The 17,286-nt window shown below is 58.8% G+C and overlaps 1 protein-coding gene across 1 annotated transcript in view; it reads right to left on the bottom strand.

The window, feature by feature from the left end:
* Window positions 1-17,057, bottom strand: part of PAX5 (paired box 5) — a 136,760-nt gene extending 119,703 nt beyond the window's left edge. The window contains exons 1-4 of the mRNA XM_074569347.1: window positions 16,569-17,057; window positions 9,810-9,975; window positions 5,279-5,476; window positions 1,229-1,293 (exon numbers count right to left, since the gene is read on the bottom strand). Coding sequence (XP_074425448.1) covers window positions 1,229-1,293; window positions 5,279-5,476; window positions 9,810-9,975; window positions 16,569-16,614 — 475 coding nt within the window. The 5' untranslated portion in view covers window positions 16,615-17,057. The remainder of the gene's footprint in view (window positions 1-1,228; window positions 1,294-5,278; window positions 5,477-9,809; window positions 9,976-16,568) is intronic.
* Between the last annotated feature and the right edge of the window lie 229 nt (window positions 17,058-17,286).

The following is a 17,286-nucleotide window of genomic DNA, read 5'->3' on the forward strand; positions in this document are numbered from 1 at the left end:
CCCTCGGGAAAGGGTGCCCAGCCAAGGGGGCGTCATTCATCACAGCCTAGAGACGCCGGCCGGGGCTGCAGACGCTGCGCGATGCTGTGGGAGTCCGAGGCTGTGCAGAAGCAGGCGGAGGAGGCAGCACCTCCGTCACTGCGCTGGCACGTACCCACAGCCCGGAGAGCACTGTGCACCCCTGAGCACGGGGGGTCCCCTGCAGGACCACGCTGAGGACCCCCGGACACAGCCCACATGGAGCGAACGGGCGTTGGGAATCCCTGCTGCTCTATCGACCACAAGCCCTGAGAAACAAGATTTCTCTCCTCTTGTTTTCCTCGAGGAGGGCAGCCCTTAAGCCACCGTAGCAAATTGAGGGATGTTTTTCCTCCTCTGAGACTATTTTGGCATTTCCCGCAGAAAAAGGCTCAGGACACGGGGCTGCAGCGTGATTCCTTCACCAAGCCTGCGGCGTTCGGGCAGCTCTGTCCCCACACTCCGTGTCCCACGGTGCCAGCCCACCCCAGCCAAGGGGGACAGCAAGCAGCAGCAGGGAGGAACTGGGGCCCCATCCTGCCTCCCTTCTGCCTACGGAGCAAGGGCTCACCCGCTCTCCGGCAGCTTTCAGGGACCAAGGACAAAAGTCGAGCATCCCCGAGCCCTGCCTGAGCCCCTCCATCCCCGGAGAGACCCCATCAGCCCCCAGAAGGGCTGGGGATGCCCTGCCAGGGACATCGCCGGCCTCAGGGCGCAGCATTGCTGGTCTGCCGCTGAATTAAAGTTTGGGAAAGTTTTGCTACCTCTTCACTCAAGACTGCAAGTGCACAAAGAATTATGGAAGGGACGGTTGATAGATGAAAAAAACACATTCAAAACTACTTACTGACTAATGATGCAGAAAATGTTATGAATAAGTATCCCTTTCTTGATTTATTACTTTAATTATCTGACATTCTATAGACCCCCATTAGTGGGGGTTTTTTGGTTTAGATTTCAATTTTCTGTCTCATGGTGAAAGCTATTTATCATAATAATCAGTAAAATTCAAAACCTTTTAGCAGTATTTATAAAATTCATTTACTATGTTCAGCCCTTGGAGAATGACAAAGAAGGCGCATTAGCACGTGTGCTGAAGTGTTTTATGCAGAATTATCTGTCCATAAGAATGATTAAAAGTTCTTTAGAATATTTGTAATCCATTATGCTTTTTTTTTAATATTTAAAAAAAAAAAAAAGTTTTCCTTACCTATGCTGTGGCTGGAGGCTGGGACCTGCTGATTGGGTGGCTGCTGCACCTTCGTCCGTATGATCCTGTATGGAGTTGAAAAGAAATGACTACTTAGCATCGAGCAGGCAATTGCGGGGGGCATCAGATGCTATTTTTTCAGTTCAGGACGCCTACATCAATACAAAAACACTTTCCTGTGCGTTACCCCCCATCACCCACAGAAAGTCCAAAGTTCAGCGGGTGCCCCAGGACCATGTTTGTGCCCGTGGTCCCTGTCCCTGTGCCCCAGCGCTCCTGTGTCCCAGCCCCTGTCACCAGGGATGTCTGGGTGACCGACCCCGACACGCTCCTTGGGATGCTGCAGAGTTCGGTGCTTGGGTCCCTTCGAGGACCGAGTCCTCCCCACCTGGGAAAGAGTCACCTACTGCGATCCGGGAGCCCTTGGGCAGCACCACCTCCGCAGGGAGATGGACACTCCTGAGTCCAGGCATCCCAGCAGGCTGCAATCTGCACCTGTGGGTGCTGGGACACACTCCCGAGGCTGTCCCGAGACCCCCCCGGGCACGGCACTCACAGCTAAAGCACTTGGATACCCTGGAAAAGGACGTGCTTAGCCAAATTAATATTAAAACAAAAATGTGTTGGATTCAATGCTAATCTTAAAAGCTGAATAACTACACTGTCACCACTGGGGACAGCCTCTGCTCTGATTTATAATGATGTCAATCGGGAGAAATTCAGAGGTGCAGGGAAATGCGAAGGCGTGTGCTGTGTGTCAGGACAGGGGCAGCTGCGCCGCGGAGCTGGGTTGGTGCTGTGCCGAGCGCTCGCTGCCGATGCACAGTGAAAAAAAAGGAAAGACAGGGTCTGAGACACCTCTGGAGATAACACAGCTCTGCCACGGGCTGCAGCGGGATGGGAATGGGCTCGCAGGAGGCTTGGCGCTCCCCCACCCCACGTCTCACTGCCCGGTGCTCTCTGCTCTGGCAGAGCTGCGGTACGCGCTTCTCCCCTCCTCACCCAAAAAAACCCTCTGCCTCCCACCGCCCTGACCACAGAAAAGAGGAGAGGAGGGTGGGCATGAGACGGAGCTGCCGTGGGCACGGAGCTGCAAACAGCAGCCGCCGGCCTGAGAGCCACCCCGAGAGCTGGAAGGGGAGCCACGGCCGGCAACGTCTGGCCCCATCCCAGAAGGGGACACGCTGCCGTCCCCGTCCCCTCCCAGCCCTGCGGAGCCTGATGGAGGCTGGCGAGGTCTGTTAGTGAGCCAGCTTCAGCTGCCAGCCCCAGAGCGAAGCTGACGGCTGTCAAACGTCTTCTGCAGTGGCCAGAGCACCCAAACCCGGAGCACCCAAACCCGGAGCAGCCAAGCCCGGAAAGGCCCCAGAGGGAGCTGGGCAGCGTTGTGGGGACTGTGTGGGCAAAGCCCTGGGACCCTGTGTGAGCCAGCGTGGAAAGAGCCCTCCACACAAGGTCCCCTCGCCATCGTGGCACGGGAGGGGCATCCGGGGCCTTCTGACACATAAACATCTTCATCTCCGGAGGGACAGAGGACTGGAGAACTTCTGGGCAGCTGGGCAGCTCTCGGCTTATTTGAGCAAAACTAATCGCAATGATTAATTAAACCTTAATCACACAGAGTTGCTCCTGCTGCGGAAGAGTGGCCTATTATTAATATTAATTAATGTTATTAATTAATAATAATAGTTATTATTCACTCATACACAGGGGCAGCAGTTCAAATTCGTCTGCTGAAAGGCACCCTCTGCACGGGGATGTGCTGGGCACACAGTGTGTCCCCGCAGCCATGGCGTCCCCCAGGAGCAGCGACAGCCTCCTGGGAGGTAACGGCCCCGGGGACGCAGGGACGGGGAGCAGTGCCACAGCTCCATCCTCATCCCAGTTGCTCGGCATCACCCTTCCACCGCAGGACGGGAACAACCCGGCGCTGCATCCCATGGGTTCATGTCCGCAGCCACAGAGCAGCTCCTGGTCTGCACCTCAGCAGTGCATCAGGGCACCCATCACCCCCTCGGAGCAGGGGCTGCATCCCCGGCATGTAAAACATCCCTACCAGCCAAGCCTCAATGTATACATTCAATTTTAAACATAGGGATAAAGCCCACAGACTGCCGCGTTGGACTGGGAGGATTCAACATTGAGGCCAAGCGTTTTGATGTGAATTCCAGGTTTCTTGTCATGTTAGTGTGGGCTGGGTTTTCAGGATGTGCTCTGAGGCTGGCAAAAACAATTCTCTCTGGGTGAGCAGACCGACTCAAAAAGATTGCATGCATTTTTAAAAAGGGATTTCACACCTTTAAGAAAAGGGAAAGATCTTGGCCACAGCCGCAGGCAGATGAGAAAGAACCAGACTTCTGGCCAAAAAACTTGGTGGCGGGTCATGAAACAGGTTTCTGATGCAATGGCCGCGGGCGTGTGGACATTATCAATGTGGGAACACACAAGGATGCAGCAAGAGGTAGAATACGGAAACTGGCTCAAACCCCAACTGGACGCTACTTAGGTCTCTCATTTTTCTAGAGCTGTGACTGCCTTTTGGGTAGGTGTTCGGAGGATGCCTGAAGTCCTGCTACACAAACACAAGGCTGCGCACAGCAGCAATGCTTCTCACGTGGCAGGGCTCAAGATGACTTCAACAGAAGCAGAGTTTGCCCTTAGTTGCTTGGGGACAGTCAGAGTGGGATTTTCCCTCAGTTTTCCTGGGGTCCATATGATTCCTCAAATCCTTCTTAAAACGGAAAATGCCATGTCCGTAGGGCTACTGAATGCTGCTCTCGAGTCCCAGCAAGCCCGGAGCTCCCGGGGAGCAGCAAAGGCTGCACGTGAACTGACCCATTTTTGCTCTTAAACACGCAAAGATATGACTCAACGTTCAGCTCAGCAAGACGGAGACACCTCTCTCTGCTAACGCCGGGGAAGCCGCTCCAGCTACTCAAGCGGCAACTCCATGAATGCAAATCAGGTTGGGATAGCCAATAAAAGAATATTGCATCAATTTATTTCATGTCCATGGACACAGATGGGACTTTATAGCTAGCTGCATTCAAAGAATTTGCATGCTGTGGCACAAGTGAGAACCATCTCACCAGCGCGGTGAGGTCCGTGCCCAGCACAGAGCACACTCCTGAGTGAAAAGGGCTCTGCTTGCCAGGGCCGCGGGCGGCGGGAGGCTGCCCAAGCACTCTGCCTTCCAAGCGTTAATCCCTTATCATCGGCGTGGCAGGGCTGGAGACACAGCACAGCGTTTCACTGGGTTTGCTCCACACCGGCGTCAGGCACCTCCCCGACGCCGAAGGGAGCGGGTGGGTGCAGGCGGTGTAACCGCGACGGCGGTGGGTCCGCACAGCCCCCGGCCCCGCTGCGGCCCAGCCCTGCCCGGCAAGGTCGGGGCAGAACTCCCAAAGGCGGGACTGAGGCTCCGCATGAGATTCCACCGCATTTTCACAAAAGCGGTTCAACGCCACTTCAGTGCATCCACGTCCCCAGCAGACGGCCGAGGCACCCGAAAGCTATCGACCAAACCCCCGGTGACACTGACGCCGAGGGCAGCAGCCAGCGCGGTCCTGGGCCCACTTCAGGAAGACCGAGCAGGCACCAGGACGACAGAAGTGGGACCCTGGACCCCGCGTCCCCCCTGGTGGGCACCTGGCCCCCCTTCGCCAGGTGACTGCTGCCCCATTTGGGGGCCACCTGAGTTTCGCCGGGGGGGAGGCACTCCCACTGACCCCCTGCCCCACCGAGGCCCCGTCCGGAGCCACCACACGGGATGGCGACCAGGGGGACCACGACTGACAGACTGGGAAGAGGACAAGAAGGACGGGAAGGCCAGCAGCAGAGCCTGCTCGCGCTAGGAAACACTCGCCATCTGGGATGCTCTGGCCGCCGCAGCAAGCCCACCGCTCCCCCCCGACCCCAGAGGCATCACGGAGACACGTGCCACCTGCATTTGCTGCAAACAGCCCCAAACAGACAGTCCCAACAACAAACGAGGACACAGCGAGCGGGCTCCCGAGGAGCGTCCCCCTCCCCAGGACCAGCGGATTTTACCTGTTAATTGAACTGACGCTGGGCACGGTGTCGTTGTCACACACTCGCTCAGCGAGGAGCCTATCCCTGATCTCCCAGGCAAACATGGTGGGATTTTGGCGTTTGTACTCTGCAATTTTTTCGACGACTTTGGGTGTGGCGACCTTTGGTTTTGATCCTCCAATCACTCCAGGCTTAATGCTCCCGGTTTCGTAATACCTGGGACAACATCCAAAACAAAGCTTCGGTTATCACAAATAGACAGAGAACATGCTTCGAGATTTATAGAGAACATAATTTCAAGGTAACCAAACCCCAGGAAATCCTGAGATACATCTTCACTTTCACATACGCATTTTCTGCCTATGTAGTGCTTTATCACCTAATAGATTAACTTACAGTAATTGGAATTGGGTCTCGGGATACAATATATATTTTTCTGTAATAGCAAGACAAAAGAAACAATGCAAGATTAAAGGGCATGCTGGGATCCAAAATTAACTGAAAATGTGTGTTATTAATCAGCGGTACTGGCAATAATAGAAACAAATCACACCAAAGACCACTTTTTGCGGTGGACTCTTCTGTAGTAAATTACTGTTTCTACAGAAATTCTCTGTCATTAATATCTACGGCTTGTTATCAGTTCGTAGTGAAATGAAGGCTAGGTATTTTATTTTATTTGCACCTCCGGAATAAATATGCAGGCATATCTTTTTCCCATTTTATTCTTTTAATATGCATATTATGGTTTTAATAGTTAACATTTTTCAAAAATGTATTCTTTTTAGCGCCATGTTTTTAGTAGTTTCCGTCACGAATGTCAGGGACAAGGGAGCTGCCCGTGCTCCCGCCGCCGTGGGGTCTGGTCTCCATCACCAGCCCTGCGGCCCTTCCCCGGGACCAGCCTCTTTATCCCACACCAAAGGTAGGGGGCTGGTTCCCTAAACCCACAGAAACCCACAGAAATCCGCCAGGTTTCGTCACATGTAAATCACGGCAGAGCAAGTGCTTCTGGCCGCACCGCAGCGAGACGTGGCACCGAGACGCCCGTCCCCGCCAGCCTCCCCTGCTCCTCAGCGAGCCCTGAAGATGCTGCTGAGAGCAGAATCCATCCCGCACCCGCCGAGGGCCAACCGGAGGCCCAGGGCGAGAAGCCACTCCGCCACACGGCACAACCCCGGACACACACTTCTCTATCTCGCGGGTTTTCCTCACGACCAGATGAAAAATAAACCCTGCCCCGACTGCCCTGGCCCCGCCGTGCGGAGCAGACCTCGACTTCGGGAGCCTGACTTCAATCCCGCGCCCACCCAGCCGCACGCTCTCGGCAGCGTGAACACGTCCTCACCGTGCCTGTATTTCTAGCAGGGAGCTGGGAAAGGATTCCCAAGTTAGAACATCAGACTGCTTATTAATACATTTTCTCTGCAGCTGCTTGACATACCCATTATATGGGGAAAAAAAATAATTAATTCCCCAATCTTTCCAGTGTGATCAAAACACAAACAGGCTGTGCAGCCGAAGTCTGTCTCGCTGTAACACGCAACTGGGTTCATAAAATTTCTGCCAGGCTACCAGTTTTCAATCTTTCTGGGAGAGCTCTGTGTGCAGGGCACAAAATTCCTTCAGAGAGACTCACACCGCGTTGTTTGTGCATCTTTCCAGATATTTTCTGGATGCAGGTGTGGACTCAGATCCACCAGTCTCCACGAGCCGTTTAAGCAATGTTAGTAATGAAAAGCGTCAAGCGTCAGGGATGGATTAACCCCCCAGTGTCCCTACACGCAGCCCAGCAGCAAGCTTTAGGGCAGGGGGTAAAATTCAGCTCCTCACGAGGGCGTGACAAAATGATGGCGAATGCAGACCATAAACCCACTAAAACCCTGTACCCCCAGCCCCAAACCTTCACTGCTGGCACCTCTCCTGTGCGGAGGGTGCCGAAGGAAGCCAGACAATGCCGGGAATGCTACCAAACAAAAAGTGGCAATTTTCTTAGTTCCAGTCGAAACCACTGATCTGAGGGATGTTCCCAGGTGTCTTTTCCCAGCAGCGCCTTGGTGACATGGTGCCCGTGGTGACACAGGGCCCGCAGTGACACGGTGCCCACAGCAGCTGTAGGACAGCCCGGGATCCGCGCCGGTGCGGGGAGAGGGTGTTCCCCAGGGCTGACTCGCCGTGCCGGGTACGCCGTGACGGCAAAGGCCCCCACGCCATGGTACAAAGCCCCAGTGCCCTCTGGACAGCCAGACCCCCACTCCCAAACCCCCCAGCCGCTGCCCACCCGGCCGCCCCCACCCCTGCAGCCCTGGGGACATCAGGGAATGGTGGGAGGCACAGGATGGGGCCCAGGCCCTTCTCCCAGACACTGGGGACGGCTCTCGCCCGGCGACACCACCGTCACCTCCCTCCTCTTCGCCCCCGGCGCACGGCCAGGAGCCTGTGGCTGCACAGCACGGGCACCCCGTGCCCCCGGCTCCATTTTAAACACGAGGACGGCCGCAGCCGCCTTCATTTTATGCGCATCAGGTCCAGGCCGTTTGCTGCCAGCAAGTTGCTGGTGCAGGCGAAGGGTGGGCACCCACGCGGTACCCCCCGGACAGGGGCGAGAGCTTCCCGTGCACTGCCACCGCTGGTTCCCTGCCTCTGGACTGGTTTTCTAAGACTGTACCGAGCACTGGAAAATTCCGACCACAAAACTCCAAATGTAAGGATTTATCGTAAGGATCCCTGTTTTCCACATGCACACATGCACATGGAAAAATGCACACACACAGAGCTCCAATTACAGTGACATTTTACCCACTGTAATTATTAGTTATGAAAATAATGAGCTATGAAATTCCAATTTATTGTTGACAACTTTAATGACAAAGCTCTGGAGCCTCACTCTTAGCCCTATACTGCAAATATATCTAACGGTAGATCTATTCAAGCTATCAACAGTAAAACCATCAGACAATTGCCCAGTAGGTAAATAAACAGCCCCCCTCTTAGCGGTGGCTGGTCCTGATGGGAATTGGTGGCCAGCCTGCTGCAGCCAGGAGCATCACCAGCCGAACTGCGCCGGCCAGGCTGGGAGCTGGAGCCAGAGCCGATGGCGGCGGTGGACGCCGAGCCCCAACCGAGCGAAACAGCCTGCAATGGGCAGGCAGGACTCACACAAAGCCCACGGAAAGTTTTCCCCTCTAAAACAGCAAAGGCACCAGCGCCCTCAAACCTACATCAGGAGGAGCATGCATGGCTCGCAGGGGATGCATCTCCCCGCCATGAACGCATGAGAGGAGGCGCAGGGACGCCGCGCCGGCTCCGGTGGCTCCACGCACGCACCGCGCGGGGACAGGGAGACGGCGCTCGGCAGCCACAACAACGGTGGGAAGAGGGGTCTGCGGGGAAAAGGGTGTCAGGAGTGACAGAACCAGGGGCCTGGGGCTTTGCCAAGTCAGTCCGAGTCTGGGCACTGAAATGGCCACGGAGAGATTGTAAATGCTGCGAATCCAAGCAGATCCCCTGCATGATACGACAAAAAAATAATTGCCTTAACAAGTCTTTGTAGCTATGCTATGTCCAGGAAAGCAAATTGTTTAAAAATTGGAAAAGATGGTAAAAATAAAAATCCTAAGAGTAAAATTGTAAACAATTAACTGTGAAAAATTAGTCAGCAGCTCAGGAATTAACTTTTCCAGATTACCAAGAAAAACATATTCTAACAAAAAAAAATGTTTTCCTTAATAGGAGTTGTTCAACTACCTCAGAATACCTGGAGTCCAAAACCATTTTAACACTGCAATTTAGACAAATTATGTTCAGATTTGTTCACAAGATACAAAGAAGCAAGGATGGTATTTTTGGCCTGAACCTATGTCAAATTTTAAAACGAAATCAGGAAATTATATGCATTCAGAGTTTAACTTCCTACTGCCGTAGTGGTTCAAGCAGCTCCAGCCTGAGCAGAGGGCTACTCACAAAACAGACAAAATTAAGACGGTTAATAGTTACTTATGGTATTCTGTGCTTTCAATAAGAACGTATTCTAGTACAAGAGTAGAAAAAGATGTAGAACTAAACAGTGGAAAATACTGCAAAATACCCTTTGTGAATGAACACACGGCTATGTTGATGTATATATATCACATACCATTATATTATTGCTAAAAGAGAGTCTTCTTCAGAAAGCAAAATGAGCAACTTGCACAACTTCTATTTTTTTTCCATTTTACTGAAGATGACTCCCAGATTTCTCTACTTGTTCAGAACAGAGAGGTGGGGGATATACACCATATACGCAGCCCGTAACCCCCACATGGCATTCTGCGCTTTGTGTTACAATTCCCTACAAGAAACAGTGAAAGGGGCAAACCAGGCATGCGAATAGTGGCACTTTTTCCCCACATCAGGCACGTAAAACCTCGCGTGGTCAGGAAGCCCCTCTCCTCCCTGGACTCATTTCCTGAGGTTTCTACTGCTCTGCATTTGTTTGCAGCCCGCAATTAAGGGGCTGGCAGTGACACTTTTGACGGACACAGAAGGATTCGCCTTCCCCCCCTTTTACCTGCCAAGTATTTTGCTGACGCAGCCGTGGCTGACGCGGAGCTGCCGGGAGATGTCACACGGCCGGACCCCTTGGTGGGCGAGCTCCACGATCCTTTGGCGGACGACATCTGGGAGGGGGCGGCCGTTGACGAAAACACCCCCCAGCTGATTCACGCCTCCATGTCCTGAAACACACAGGGGAGGGGGAGAAGGGCAGGAGAAGAAGAGCTGTGTGAGAGTTTCGGACGTTGCTGCAGGGCAGACCCGCCCCAGCCCAGCGGCCCCCGGCAATGGGCATCACCTCCCCAGTGTCGCTCCAGCCTCCAGCTGCTCTTCCCCGGGACCCGCAGCACGGCGGCGGCCGCGCTGGCTGCGCTGCTGCAATGCCACTCGCCGGAGGGGAGGACCCTCCTGCAAGGAGGCAGGTCGGGCCCCGTGTTGGGAAATGGCCACAGGAAACCAGGCAGCGGTGGCCGGCTCGGCCACGGGCCACCCTCCTCCCGAGGCCAGCGGCTGCGTTCGCCCCACCGCGGAGGCCAGGGCCAGGCCTGGTGCTGCCCAGGGAGAAGAGGCTGCCACCGAGCCCCTGACTGAAAACAAGGGTGGTCACTCATCCCACACGCTATTCATGTCTAAGCACAGGAGGGGATACCTGAAATTAAATACATGTTGTGGGGTTTTTTTTCCAAATGCCTTGACTTAATCAAGAGCCAAAAAAAAAAAAACCACCAAACAAACAAAACAGAGCATGATTTCTGCTCTTATAATTTATAGCAGTCTTAGCAGATATTATGATCCCACAAATGAAACATCCACACTCAGGTAAGCCCAGTATATTATCCCTTTTTTAGCAGATTTGCACTGTTCACCTTTAGCAAGGTCAATCGTCTATCTGGTGGGAAACGGGACCGCTGGGATGAACAGCAGTGAAACTGTGTAAAACCCATGAACATGAAATAATCCCATGTACCCTCGTGCTGTGGAGAAACTGAAAACAAGCAATAGGGGCAGTACGGATGCCAATTCTGGAACAAAAATAATACAGAAAATCTCTCTATTTGCCCAGGGCTTGAACTGTACTGAATAAGCTGACAAGCCAAATGCCTCAGTGTTTAAAAAAAAAAAAATTGTATAGAGCTATTTTTATTTAAATCCAGTCATTTCACCATTGATAAACTGCTGTCAAACTTTGCAAACACGTTCTAAAACTGTCAGGACGCATAATGAATCCACATGAAATACGTGATTGCCAAAGCCTGTGGCGAGCAGAAAAGCGCCTGCTCTGCCTTCGCCAGTGCAAGAGGCAGACCCCTGCCCGCGGCCGAGCCAGCCCCGGCCCCCCCGGCCCCCTGCAGCCCCCAGGGTGCAGGAGCAGACCCCAGCCATGGGCTGGCAGCAGCGGCAGGGACGTGCTGGGACTGGGGCGATGCTGCAGCCAGAGCGGGGAAACTCGATGGCTGAGGTGTGCGAGAGCAGCCCCGCAACGCTGCAGCGAGCGAGACCTCCGGCTCCTCACCTACCAGTGGCTTTAATTGCACAAAATCACGCACAGCGCATGCAATATGAGTGGGAAAATGCTGTGGCGGTGGTCGAGGGAGAGGGAAGGGGGGGAGGAGGGAAGGAAAGAAGGAAAAAAACGGAAAGAGAAAGGAAAGGGAAAGGAAAGGGAAAGGAAAGGGAAAGGAAAGGGAAAGGAAAGGGAAAGGAAAGGGAAAGGAAAGGGAAAGGAAAGGGAAAGGAAAGGGAAAGGGAAAGGGAAAGGGAAAGGGAAAGGGAAAGGGAAAGGGAAAGGGAAAGGGAAAGGGAAAGGGAAAGGAAAGGAAAGGAAAGGAAAGGAAAGGAAAGGAAAGGAAAGGAAAGGAAAGGAAAGGAAAGGAAAGGAAAGGAAAGGAAAGGAAAGGAAAGGAAAGGAAAGGAAAGGAAAGGAAAGGAAAGGAAAGGAAAGGAGGAAACAGAAGGAGAAAAAGGAAAAACAAGAAAGAGGAAAAGGGAGAATGGAAGGGAGAGAAGGAAAGGAGAGGTGAGAAAAAAACAGAAAGAAAAAAAGAAAGTAAAGAGAAAAAGAAGGAACGCGAGAAAGAGAGAAAGCATTAAGACACGAGTTTCCTCAGGGAAAGGGCTGGTTCTCCTCCCGGAGCCCGTTCCAGCCCCGGGCCTGCCCAGGCCGAGCGCACCCGACCCCGCCGCCGCGGGGGAACAAAGGCTGGGGCCGCCGCCGTCCCTCCCGCCGCGCCAGGGGACCCCTCCCCAAACCTGCCCCCGCCTCGCTAAGCGGCTCCGCCGCCGAGCCCCCCCCGCCGCCCGTCCGGCGTCCCCCTCGCCGCACGGCTGCGGGCGGGCGCCGGGGGCCCCGTCGGGCCGGGGGGCGGCGGGGGGACACGGGGCTCCGGGCGCCGGTGCGTGTGGGGCTGGGGGAGCGGCGCTGGTGCGTTGCTCCGCTCCCCCCTCCGCGTCCCTCCGGCAGCGGGGACGGGGCGAGGCGCGGGGGAAGCCCCGGCGCGGTAGCGGGTGCGGGGTCCGCAGCCCCCGCTCGGGCGGGGAAGCCGGGGCGGGGTGAGGACGGGCCGGCCCGAGCGGCGGCCGGTTCCGGGGAGCCGACCGCGGGGGTCGGGGCCGCCCCGGCTGCCCCCCGCCCGCTGCGGGGTCCCGGGCTCTGCCCCCGTGGGACGGGGGAGCCAGAAGGGGCCGAACCCCCGCTCGGGACCGCCCCGGCCCCGCTCCCCCCGCGGCGGCAGCCCCCGCCGCCATCCCGGCCCCCGCCGCCGCGTTTCACCGGGGCCGCTCCCCGCCCTCCCCCCACCGGGGGAGCTGCGGGTCCGGGGATCGTTCGGCGGCGAACGACCCCGGGGGCTCCCCCGCTGCGGCCGGGGCCAGAGCGAAGGCACCGGCGTTTTGGTTTTTTCCCTTCTGTTTTGCCCCGAAATTCCTGCGGAAGGTATCGATTTTCCACGGCTGCGAATGACGGCGGCCGCCGCGGGGACCCGCCGCGGCTTCTCCCGGGCGGGGGTGTCCGTCCCCCCGCAGGGAGCCCGTCCTGCGTGGGCTGCGTGTGCGGGAACGGGCGGGCGGGCGGGCGGCTCCGCGTCCCCCCGCGCCCCGCACCGCCGGCTTTCCTCCCGCAAAGTTCTCCTTGGAAAAATGCGGCTCGGTTCAATGACGGGAGCGGAATAAAGGCGGGTTTGAAAGGCTGGGTTGTGGCGGGAGGGAAAGTCCGTTTTCACGGGGGCGGCAGCGGCGGTTCCGCGGTGACCGGCTGCCATCCCCGCCCCGCACACCCCCGGGACGGGCGGGGAGCGGGCAGATCAGCGGCCAGCCAGGGGAGGACGGAGCGAGGGAGAATTTCAGCCCGGTCACTGGATGGTTTATTTTGCAAACAAATTTCTTGTAGCTAGAAGGGCTGCGGTGCACCAGGAAATGAGATTAGTTCTACCTTAAATTTCCTCGCAATCTCTCGCCGTAATGCAGCGTTTAACTCACCGTGAGAGAAGATGTCATTTCACATAACACTGTGCTAATGGATAAGTCTTCCCCGACCTCTCAAGCACAACAAATCTCAGGCAAGCCCATCGCGCGCGACCTGTTAACTTCACCGCCCGCTCTGCCGCCCGCTCGTCCTCTGCCGCGCTGCCCGACGCCGAGCTCGCCAAGGAACCGTTCTGCCCGTCCTCGAATGGTTAAAAAGGAAAATCTCCCCTCCAGCCCCGCTCCGCGCTCTTCGTGTTTGTCTGACTTTTTAAAAATTATCATTATTATTATTATTATTATTATTTGGTTGTTTTTAATTAACGAATATCCAAATGTTGTAATAGAGGGAGAATATCGTACAGCAAACTTTTCCGTTCGTCGGGAATACCGGGCGGCTTTCTTCCCAAAGATTTGATTTAGGGGAAAAAAATAGACATACACACACACACATATATATATACACATACGGCTGCGTGCATATGTACAGACAGATACAGGCATACGGTTAGGCGTGTGTGTATATCTATGTGTACACTTAAACACATATTCAACAAACCTCGGGCAAGCCCGCTGCCCGCAGCATCCCGCCGCCGTCCGTCCACCGGCAAAACCATCCCCGCGGCGCGGCCACCGTTCCCGACGGCTCCGGGACCGCCATGCGCCCGGACCCCCGGAGCCCCCGGCGGGCGGGAGACCCGGACCCGTCCGCGATCGCGCCGGGCCCGTCGCGGCCGTGTCAGAGAAGTTGAACTGGCAGCCTACTTACTATGCATTGCTGCAAACGGGTCGTGCTTACAGTGTATTTCCATCGGAGCGGTCCGGGCCGCGGCGGCCTCGCCGAGCACGTCTCGATTCGCCGGCGGCGCTCGGCTTTGGGGCTGGGGGAGGCGGGGGTGGAAGGGAGGCGGAGAAAAAGCCCCCCCAGAAAAAAACAACAACAAAAAAAAAAACCAACCAAAAACCAAAACACACCAAACCCAAAAAGAGCAAAAGCAAAAAGCCACAGAAGCCCGACGAGTCCCGCCCCGCGCGGGTGCCGGTATCCGACAGCGCCGGCCGAGCGCGGCTCCCCTCCCGCTCCAACCTCTGGTGGCTCCGTCGGGGGCGCGGGGGGAGGGGGGGGAGGGGACAGAAGGGGGGCGAGCAGCGGCCGCCGCGGGCTGCGCCTCTGCCCCCAGCCGCTCCCCGGGCGGCCGCCGAGCCGCGGCTCTTGCCTGCCGGCTCCGCGGCGAAGGCGGTCGCGGCGGTCGGGCGGCCCCGGCGCTGCCTCCCCGACGGCTCTTTGTGCTGGCGGCGCCGGCGGCTGCGCGGCGGCGGCGGCCGGGGCGGGCGGGGGCGGGCGCCCCGTCGGCGGGGCTCGGTGCCGGGGCGGCGGCGCGCTCCGCCTGTGCCGCCCCCCGCCGCGCCGCCGGCAGCGACTCGCGGCGCCGGGCGGGGCGGCGGCGGCGGCGGCGGGGGAAGGTGTGCGAGAGGGCGGGGAGCGGGGCGGGGGCCGGGCTCGCCGCGCCTCGCCGCGGGGCCCCGCGGGACCGGGGGCGCCCCGTCAGCGGCCGCCGGCCGAGCCCATCGCCGCCCCCGCCGCCGCCCGCCGGGCCGCGGGGCCGCCGCCGCCCCCTCCCCGAGGGCCGCCGGTGCGGGGCGGCGCGGGGCTGGTGGGGCCGTCGCCCGGCGCTGCCGGCCGGCGGCGGGGATGTGGCGGCGGCGGGGGCGGCGGGGGCGGCGCGGGGGCTCGCGGCGGGGCGGGGCGGGGCGGGGCGGGGCGGGGCGGGGCGGGCGCCGCCCCGGGACCGATCCCGCGCCCGGCGGGGGGGGGCGGCGCTTCAGCACCGCGCGGCTGGACAGCGGCGGGAGGGCGGGGCCGCCGCCCGTCACTCACCGCCCGCGGCCAATAGCAAAAGTTAACTTGAGCGGCGCCCCGCATTGGCCGCCGGGCGGTGCCGGCGCCGATTGGTGGGCGACGGGCCAATGGGTGCGGGGGGCGGGGCCGCACGGCCTCGCCGGGCGGGGCGGGGGCGCAGCCACGCGAGACCGGGGCGGGGGGGTGCGGCGGGGGCCCGGGGGGGGGACCTGCGTCCGGGCCCCAGGGCCCCGGCGGGTGGACGGACCCCCCCCGGGCATCGGGACCCTCCACGGCCGGACCCCGCGTCCCGGGACCGTGGGTCACCCGGTGCGTGGACGGAGCCCCCGGCGCCGTGGCACCCCCGACGGCCGGACCCCGCATCCCGGGCCCGTGGGACCCCCGTGCCCCGGCAGCCCGGGCAGCGGCCGAGGGCGCGGGGAGCCGGGGCCGGGGTCGGTTTCTCCGTCCGCCCGGCGGCTCCAGCGCCGACGGCTCCCCGCTCCGGCCGCCGAGAGCGGGCGGCCCCGGGCCGGGGCTGCCGGATGGTCGCGCCGCGCCCGTCCGCACGGCCCCGCCGAGCCCCCCCCGCCCGGACACCGCCCCGCCGAGGGCATGGGGGCCACGGCTGCGCGGGGCGGGCGACCGCGGGGCGAGTTTTCGTTGAACGCGAAACTCCCGGGCGCGGCCGAGCCGCCGCCGCGGGGACGGGACGGGACGGAGGGCTCCCGCGCAGCTCCGCAGCCGACCCGGGGCCGTCGGGCCGGCCGCACCCCGCCGCTGGTCAGCACCTCGGCCCGGGGGAGATGCCGGGGGACGGGGAGGGGCGCGGGGACCGGGGGGGGCCGCGCCGGCCTGTGCGGGAGGGCAGGGTCGCCCCCCCCGCCCCCGCGCCTGGCCTTCATCGCTGTCGGCATCCTTCCGTCCTCCCCTCCTCCTCCTCCTCCTCCTCCTCCCCCCGGGTCGTGCGGGCGAGACCCCTCGGCCCGGCACCCCGCAGGGATCCCCCCGCCGCACCGGGCAGAGCCGCCGGTGCTGCCGATCCCGCCGCCCCGGCCCCCCCCTGCCCCCGGGGCGTGCGGCGCGCCGCCATGAAATGCTTTATCGATTAAACGATTATTCAGGCGATTTAACTAATAAAAGGCCCCATCGATCGCTTCGGAATTGCATTCCGCCACCCTGCCTTGAGGTCGCCTCCGCGCCCACAGCCGCGCCCGCCGCCGGCCCCGCGGCCACAGCGGCCCCGGGCTACCCCGGCCACGCCGGCACCCGGCTCCCCGCGGCCGCTCGCCGGTCCCCGGTCCCGCTCCCTCGCCCTCCCGGCCCGGCCCGACGGACACCCAGGCGGCCCCAGCGGGGCAGGGGGGTCTCGGCAGCCCTCGCGGGAGCCGGCCCCGCCGCCCGCCCCGCGCCCGGGCCCACGCGTGACGGGCGGCGGGTCTCGGCGTCCCCCCCCGGCGCCCACCCGAGTCCCACCTGTGCGGCCGGCCCGGGGGGTCGCGTAGCTTTTATCCAACTCCATCCCGGCTTGTCAGGGCTTGGGGAACGGACAGAGAGAAAAGTTTCCACGTCGTGTTGTTATCGCCTTCTTTTTTCTTTCTTTTTTCCTCCTTTTCTCTTTTTTTCTTGTTTTGTTTTCTCTTCTCGTCTTTTCTTTTTTCTTTTTCTCTTTTCTTTTCTTTTCTTTTCTTTTCTTTTCTTTTCTTTTATTTTCTTTTCTTTTCTTTTCTTTTCTTTTCTTTTCTTTTCTTTTCTTTTCTTTTCTTTTTTCTCCTTTCTTTTTCTTCTTTATTTTCTTTTTTTTCTTTCCTTTTTTTTTTTTGAAGGGCTCTCGCAGGTTGGAATAATTCAACTCTTCCGCTCCCCGCCGAGCTTTTGCAGCTGATCACTGAGCTGAAACTAAACGTTTTAGGTGGAAAAAAAGCCTCTGAAGGAACCGTGAAATGATTAAGAAACTAAAGAGCTCCTCGCCATGTGAGATCATGTCCTGTTCTCTAAAACATCACAAGATGTCCCCAGACGCAGCCAAAACCCAAGAAAACTCTGACATCTGTTGTAGCAGAAATCAAACTTTGCTCCCAACCAGCCGCTCCCCCCCCGCCCCGCACTCTTCCTCCTCCTCCGACCGCTCCGCCGGCTGCTGCGGAGCGGCGGCACCGGCACCGGCACCGGCACAGCTCTGCTTCCCCCCCCC

Source organism: Larus michahellis, chromosome Z, assembly GCF_964199755.1.
Source record: "Larus michahellis chromosome Z, bLarMic1.1, whole genome shotgun sequence".
NCBI lineage: Eukaryota > Metazoa > Chordata > Aves > Charadriiformes > Laridae > Larus > Larus michahellis.